General features: G+C 36.0%; 1 protein-coding gene across 1 annotated transcript; it reads left to right on the plus strand.

Annotated features, from left to right (window-relative positions):
- Positions 1 to 6,941: 6,941 nt before the first annotated feature.
- On the plus strand, positions 6,942 to 8,397 carry LOC113289817 (BAG family molecular chaperone regulator 1-like). Its single transcript, XM_026539192.1, has 4 exons — positions 6,942 to 7,269; positions 7,380 to 7,636; positions 7,750 to 7,896; positions 8,082 to 8,397. Exons 1-4 carry the CDS (start codon positions 7,035 to 7,037, stop codon positions 8,220 to 8,222), a joined length of 780 nt encoding a protein of 259 aa, XP_026394977.1. The 5' UTR covers positions 6,942 to 7,034; the 3' UTR covers positions 8,223 to 8,397.
- Positions 8,398 to 8,664: the final 267 nt, after the last annotated feature.

An 8,664-nucleotide genomic window follows, 5' to 3' on the forward strand; every position in this document is an offset into this window, starting at 1 on the left:
CATAGTTTATAACGCAGCACCACTCCATGTCGTCAAAACATCAACTCAAACCTTTATTTACAAATTCACGAATGTGACATCGAGGATCTGGAAAAGTAGCAACGGCTCATCACGCTAGATTTTAGCGGTTAGTTGAAGGAACCGAAATAAAAATTCCAACCACCACCACTAGAAGAAAGACATTGGTAGAGCTGTAACCATATATCAACCTAAATGCCACCTTGATTGAGAAAGAATAAAAAAAAAACGCAACGAAAAGATGATGAAAAATACCCCCAAGACATTCATAGATCAAGTTTATACGGTATACACCCACGCAACAAATGTTTGAGAAGGCTTACCACCGACTTTATCTGACACTGTGCACATGGTATGATGTACACTCCTAGACTTTGTGCCATATACCGGCGTGCTTATCCGAATATCTGATAATAAACTGACGAATACTTACAATATATACATATATATACTTTAAGTATCAACTTTGATCTTATCAAGTATCGAGAAATATCCAGTTATTATCTGAAAATTTACAGCAAAGGCTTTTTAAAAAAAAAAGAAAAAAAAATGTAAATTCTCTCGCTTGTGCTTATTCCTCTCTTTTTCGTGTTTCCACATTTGTTATGTCAGACGTAATCAATTTTAGATCTCAGCCAGTCTCGGTTTGGACCGAGATATTGAGACAAATTTATCTTCGAGATATTCTGGGTGAAATCTCATAATCATAGTCTTTATTTTCAAATAAAATATTATACCCGTAATATGTAGGTCAAGCATTTTGGACACTTTAAAATGGACTACTACACTTGTATAGGTATAAAAACACAATATACCAATTTTCAAGAAAGGTAAAATCAAAAAATTAAAAACAGTAACTAAGGTTGAATTTGATTTTTATTACTAAATTTTAATAAATCAAATCTATACGATATATACCCACGCAAGAAATGTTTGAGAATGCTTTTCACCGACTGTATTTAAAGTTGACTACTTCTGACATAAGGAATGTAGAAATACGTAAAAAAAGAGGAATAAGCACAAGCGAGAAAATTTACATTTTCCTTTTTTAAAAAAAAACTTTTATTGTAAATTTTCAAAAAATGGTTGTATATTTCTTGATATCTGATAAGGTCAAAGTTAATACTTAAAGTATACGTGTATATACTTTAAGTATTCGTTAGATTATTGTCAGATATTCGGATAAGCAAGCCGGTATATACACCATGTCTAGGAGTGTACATCATATCATATGCACAATGTCATATATCGGTCCGTCTCGGTTAGGACCGAGACATTGAGACAACTTTATCTCCAACTCTTCAAGAGATTCTAGGTGAAATATCGTATTCTCTATTTTCAAATAATATACGCGTAATTTGTATGTCAAGAATTTTGCACACTTTAAGATGATGTATTACACTTGTATAGGTATAAAAACATAATACCAATTTTCATGAAAAGTAAAATAAAAAAATAAAAAAAGATTTTTACGGTTGGATTTGATATTTATTACTAAATTTTCATATGTAAGACTTGCTTTGGAAAGCTCTCGACCGCATGTCGATAAATTTTGACCGCCTATACGAGTTTCTCAGTCAAATCTCGTTTCATCATGATTAAGGGAAATCTCGTCTCAGACATTGACCGAAACTGAGATCCTCAACAAGATCTCGGTCATCTCGGCAAGAGACGTCCGATATTTTCACTCATTAGGGGTGAGCAAAATATCTGAACCGCGGATTTCACCCGTATTCGTCCGCAAAATTGCGGGTGAAACCCAATCCGCAAGATTTATAGACCAGACACGGGTAGGATTCTCAAATCCGCACTTTTGGCGGTTTGGTTGCGGTTGGACTTTAAAATCCGCGAATTCACCTGCACCATTATGATTATCAATGATTCTTATTTCACAATGTATCATTTCTTACTCTGCTACCTAAGGCAGACCCTTGTGAGTTTGAGACGTGCGACCATAACAGAATGGAGATTCAAACTAAAAATTGAACACCTTCTCATGTAATCTTAGTAACAGGGATCACTATATTTAACCTTTGCAAATCAATTCAGCTTTCGAATTCCGCCTGAATCTCTCGAATCCACCTCTTATACAGAGCTATAATACGATAACAGCGAGAAAACGAATTCCTTTTTCCATCGATGGAAGGGAATATCTTTTAGGTTGAGAATCACCACCGCATCATTAATGACATCACTAACTGAATTAACAGATTGCCACCGTCTCATAAAATGCATATCCATCAGGGTAACGTCCTTCACAAGAAGGCTAGGTATCCATCAGGGTAACGTCTAATCATCATGTTTAGATTAGAGTATTATGTAGAATTAGGTTTTGTTTTACCTTTTCTTTTTTTTTTTTTTTTTTCTTTTGACTAAATTCACGGTTAATCCGCATCCGTCCTGTATCACCCGCTGATCCGCGGATGTCAAATCCGCGGGTGATTGGGCCGGATACGGTTGGATTTTCCAAATCCGCAACTTTAACGGATTGGACGCGGATGACCCCTAATCCGCATCTGTCCATCCGTTGCACACCCATCCTTGTTGAGTCGGGCTTGCATTTACCAGTTTTAAGAGGAACTGTTTTTTGGGCACTACTCCATTTTGGAGGGGGACTACTATTTCATTTTTTGGGTGGATATTTGAAGTAAATTTGAGTCACCCATTATCCATATATTTATTTTAGTAGCAAAATTACCATTTCTAATTAAGTTAGTGTAATGATTAGTGAGTTAATTAATGATTAGTGAGATTAAATTAATAAGTTGATTTTTTTCAAAAGAATAATTATTGAGAGGGAGAAGAAGAAGATGATAATGAAGATAAGGGTTTTGGAAAAAAAGTTAGATCTTTTTCTTTAAGAGCCACAACAAGAGTATGATGTTTTGGGTACTCACGGATACTTCAAATTTAGTTAATGGTGCTTGAATTGGCCAAAACATTCCTAAAAATGAAAAATTTACAAATTGATTTCGGTTTGGTTAAAAAAGTTCGGCTACGACATCTAAAGAACAGGTAGCCGAACTAATCTGCAAGTGTAGTTCGGCTAATGTTTCTGAAAACACAAGTAGCTGAACTCAGCTTTAATGGAGTTTTTTCTTTCCTGGCTAAATTGGGGCCTATGCCACTTAATTGGGGCCTATGGATTTCTTCATCCACCCAATAGAAAATGATAAGGGGTGTCTAAAAGATTGTAAAATTACTAAGTTAACCCTTAAAGAAACCTTAATTATTCTAACACAAATACAAACACTAAGTCATAACTTAATTAACAAATCCTAATCAATCAAAACTCATTTTATTTTTCAATTTCCATCAAAATTAAAACTAAATCCTAATCAATCACAAACAACAATTAAAATCTAATTTCTTTTTGTTAAAAATAAGAAAACCCCAAATCAGACAATTCAAGTGATTGAGCTAAAATTCTCTTTAAACCATTCCATCTAAGAGATACTCTATAATGATTTACCACTAAATCTTTACAAAAATTTCTTAAAACCCACCCAGAATCGGTTTATATGTTCACCATAGTAATCCTATTGTAATCTTAATCGGGTTTTAATGTGAACCTACATAACCTGATTCTGGGTTGATGTGATGAACATCAACTACAATCGGGTTACGTTAGTGAACACATCAACCGATCCTGACTTAATATTCAGATCATTTTGGACCATATGTACTCTGATTGTGTAGTTGAAAATCTCTATATACCAACAATCAGACTACATTATTGTCAGTATAAACCGAATCTGAAAAAGCTGCAGCAAACTACCTCCCGAACCGGACTTTATAAACATTTTAGAAGTCCGATTCTGTTACAAATTTCATGAGTCCAAGTTACCCAAAAAAAGAAAAACACTTTCATTCATTAAGCTTGGTTCAAGTTTGCAAAATACAATATAAGAAAGCGACAAAATATAAGCATTCGATATATCAATTTTTTAACATAAGGAAAATACTCATTCCAACAAATGGAGACCATCGAATTGATCCGGCTTGATCAAATCCTCCCATCGCCTCATGTTGGCATCGTATTTTTTTAGCCACTCCTTGGTGACCTCCGTGACCTTGTTAAACTTATCCGGATGCGCCAAGAAAATACGAGTCACTTTGCCTTCCAATACTTGCTTCCTCATTATGTATCCGTGTTGATCGGATAACCATTGAGATTGTTCCATAACCGCTCTACCATCCCATGACCTCCTCCTAAAGGCTGCTCTTGCCGTGTATATTTGCCTTAAAGTGGAAAAGTTATCTTTATCATCCTCCTTAATCTTCCTAAGGATATCACTTGGTTTACACGCTTTCATCGACCTTACCTTTTGCCTTTGATGTGGTTTCAACCCACAAACGGCCGCGTGTCCAACAAGATATTCCGGATCATCATGATTATGACAATCATTCAATACTTTAGAGAGTTTGTATACCTTACTATCATCGGGTTTCTTGTGTGTATTAACTATAAGCTTAAACGGGCAATCATACTTTTTTGATTTAGTAATGTATTCCCTTGTCGTCTTCTTCACGTACAGTCTGTCCTTTGCCCAGTGACTTTCTTGCTTTCCACCTCTCTCACAAACAAATTCCAAACGATCTTTACTTGAATGATGGACCGAAACTAACGTGCATTTGATCTCTATTCCCTTGTCTATAAACCATTGCTTTGCATCGTTTCTATCTTTCCATTCCAATTCGGTGAAATAGTGGGCAGAGGTATCAGGACCCAGTAGAGATACGACTTTGGGTTGATCTTCTTCAAACGCCACAACAATCTACAAAAAATATCAAAAAGTTGATGATTCAAAATTGGTTTATATGTTACAGTCGAGTAAACCGATTATAGGTAATCGGATTATATGTGCAACTATAAAGACCGATTACGGAACTGTCGAAAAAATTTCAAAGTATACAATCGGTTCACCTCTCGTGTCATATAATCCAATTGTTGTTCACATTTCTCCTGGATCTTTTTTCTACAAAATCGGATTACATATGCACGAAAATAAAGCGATTGTCAACTTTGTGTATTCTACGTGATTATTCAAGTGAAGGAATCGGATTATGCACATCACCAACAAAAACCGATTCTCGTCACGTACCCATGCGCCAAAAATTTACTACAATTGGTTTATTTGGTGATGAACAAATACCAATTCATGTACCCAATTTGAGGATTTTACCCAGAATCGGTTTATGGCATGCTATCGAATAAACCGATTCTGGGTTAAAGTTTTGAATTTTTTTTCCTTATTCGGCAATTGGGACATGCAAATACATGTTTGTACATCGTTACAACTCATACCTGTTTATTAGAAGCATTATGATCTTCTTCCTTCCGACGAAATTGTTCTTGTGCTTGAATAATATCCTTAAGCATTCTTTGGTTCACTTTATCTTCTTCTTCATTCAACAAATTATCCAATTCGGTAGGATCGAAATCATGATAATCTGATGCACTCCCTTCTTCATCACTACTAGAGTCTTCATCATCACTATAAAGTTTCATTTTTGCTAAGAAAATCAAAAACCCTAGTTTTTCCTTTTTTCCCTCTACTCTTTCCCTCCCAACCTTAAAAAAGAAAAATGATTTTCTACTCTAATCCAAACATTATAATCCTACTCAAACACTTATTAATTTCATAAATATTAACTTAATTAATCATCACTAATTTAATAAGGGTATATTAGGCATTGATATAAATAGTGGATAACGGGTTTCTACAAATTACTTCCTAACGACCCTATTTTGTCATGTAGTTATAGGCTCCAATTAAGTGGCATGGGCCCCAATTTAGCCAGGTTTTCTTTCAGAGAAAAGTTCGGTTAGGAGAAGAAAATTGCGACGTAACCAAACTATGAGTTAGTCTAGGGAAAAAAATTGCGACGTAACCGAACTCAATATATAGGTTTTTCATAGAAAAGTTCGGTTAGGAAAAAAAATTGCGGCGTAACCGAACTTTTTGCAACATAATTAAACTAAAATTTCGGCTGAGACATTTTTTTTGCAACTTAACCGAACTTTTCTCCGAAAAAAAAAACAACCTCCATTAAAGTTGAGTTCGGCTAGTTCGAAAAATTTTTTCACATGATTCCTAGCCGAACTTCTCTCTGCAACTTCCATTTTCAACTCATTTTGATGATTACTTCTCATTTTTCAACCAAAAACGAATGACAAGTAATGGGTCTGTGAGAATATCTTTGTTAATGATTTGAATTAAGCTATACATATAGAGGTGGTGGTGGTGGTTGGTGGTGGTAGTGGTAGTCAGAGGTGGTAGGTGATGGTCGGTGGTGGTGGGCAGCGATGGTGGGAGGAGGTGGTGGTTATATATATAGGTGGTTGTTAGGTTGGTTTTAAATTAAATTAGCTTAAAGGTAGGTTGGTCATTTCCACACTTTAGGACACCCCTTATAACTATAGGGTGACATTCTTATCAAATAGTAGTCTCCTCCAAAATGGAGTAGTGCCCAAAAAAAAACGGTTCTTTTAAGAGGAACTTTCTATTGGGCTTTTGTAAGTAACCGAAACTACACACCCTCCAAACATTCAGCCCATTAAATTGACGACATTGAGAGGACAGGAACGTAAATAACAACTGATCTTGACTAACCAACGAACTACATGTCAAAGGCCTAGTCGCTCAACGAACCTTACCATTTACCATGCTACATATATTAGTCTCTGCAAAGTGATGCATACGCAGTACCACTTAGTTATTGGGTCTAACAAAACTTGTCCTCACTTTTCACCTAATAACAACAAAATTTGATGATCAAACTTTATGTTTTGGTTTTGAAGCTTTCCTTTACCTGCTCGCAATAAAACCCTCCGCTGTCAAATTCAGTATACCTACCCATTAGAAACTGACACGCGTGACTTATTATTGGTGAATGATATCTCACCTAGAGTAATAGGGATAGAAGGTGTCGGCAATAAAACATAAAGATATTTTTCTAGTTTGCGGGATAAAATTGCAGAGCTGTGTGAGTGAAATTTGGAGATCCATACGATGATGAAGAAGACATATTCCCCGATTTCTAGTAATGGGTACGATTCTTCAAATTCAACACCAAAACAAGAAGATGAAGCTGGAGTTGAATGGGAAATGAGACCCGGAGGAATGCTGGTTCAGAAAAGAGGCTCATCCAAATCTGATACTCAATCCACATTGACTCATTTAAATCTCCGGATTGCTTATGGATCAATGCGTTATGAGATGTCCATTGCTCCTCAGTCGACTTTCGGTAAGATTGTTCGTCAAATTCTGATAAGATAAAATGGTAAATACAATTTTCGGTTTCTTTTTTCAGTACCTTTATTAGTCCAATTGGGTAACCATGTATCATTATTACAGGGGAATTAAAGAAGCTTCTTGCAGCTGAGACAGGATTACAACCAGCGGAACAGTTGCTTACGTTTAAGGGAAAAGACAGGGGGAATGGAGAATTCTTGGATAGGTCTGGTGTGAAAATCAAATCCAAGATTATTTTAGTGGAAGATCCATCTAGCAAAGAGAGGAGATTCATTGAGATGCGCAAGAATGCAAAGCTTCAAAGCGCTCACAGAGCGATATCCGACATATCCATGGAGGTTGAGAAATTGGTGGCTGAGGTAGGTGAAAGCCTGTCGGAACATTTGCCTAGCGTTTTTAATGCAGTTCCGCTAGACTGGGAATGCCAGTCCTGTCCAAGAGCTTTCATAATTAAGTTGTTTCCTAATTTCAGGTTTCTGCCATTGAGAAGTCGGTCTCAAATGGTATTAAAGTAGCCGAGGTACAAATCACAACTCTCACTGAAATGCTAATGAGGCAAGCAACCAAGTTGGATAGCATTGCCACCGAAGGAGACACATCAACTCACAAAAATTTGCAGGTACACACACCATCACTCTCTTCAGCTTGTCCTGTCTTTTTACTGGGCGGAGCTGGTTGTTGGTTTTGTGTCGGGATAAAGAATATAACATGGCTTATACGTCTGATCAAAAAAAAAAAAAAAACATGGCTTACACTGTTTTACTTATTAACTATGCTATGTAAACGTTTGACGGGATTTTGTAGAGCAAGAGGGTGCAAAAGTGTGTTGAGACCTTAGATGTGCTGAAGGTGTCAAATGCTGGAGTAAAGCCTGCCGTCGTCAGATCGAAGTGGGAGGCCATGGAGGCTGCTCAAAGTAGACCACAGTGGGAATATTTTGATTGATCCAGTTTTCGGGTGCTGTTCATTTTCGTTATTTATTCATCTTGATATATGGTATGTATATGAGTAGCTAACTTGATAAAAAAAAAAAAAAAAAAACCAAAACCAAAACCGTAAGTAGTTTGTTTTATTTGGTTCCAATAATACGAGATACCCACAAATGGGCGTAATTAAGCAATTTGTTCTTACATCCATTCTTAACAGATCGCACTAAAATCCGTCAAAAGAAAAAAAGAAAAAAACTTTGTCTCACTATCGGTGGGCGATTTTGAGTCTCGCTGTCGTAAGTGAACATATTTTTTTGTTGTTTTTTTCGCGATTCATCAAGCTTTTTTGTTGTTCTTATTACGGCGAAGAAGATAGAGTACTGTTTACAAATGACTCTGCTTCACTTCTTCTTTTTTTCTTTTATTAAAAACAAAATCAGATTAATTAAAAACTCATA

This window comes from Papaver somniferum, chromosome 6, assembly GCF_003573695.1.
Source record: "Papaver somniferum cultivar HN1 chromosome 6, ASM357369v1, whole genome shotgun sequence".
Classification (NCBI taxonomy): Eukaryota; Viridiplantae; Streptophyta; class Magnoliopsida; order Ranunculales; family Papaveraceae; genus Papaver; species Papaver somniferum.

Coding starts and splice junctions, on each gene's coding strand:
- LOC113289817 (XM_026539192.1), top strand. CDS start 7,035: ATGATGAAGAAGACATATTCCCCGATTTCTAGTAATGGGTACGATTCT. Junction 7,270..7,379: donor TGCTCCTCAGTCGACTTTCG/GTAAGATTGTTC, acceptor TCATTATTACAG/GGGAATTAAAGAAGCTTCTT. Junction 7,637..7,749: donor TTGAGAAATTGGTGGCTGAG/GTAGGTGAAAGC, acceptor TCCTAATTTCAG/GTTTCTGCCATTGAGAAGTC.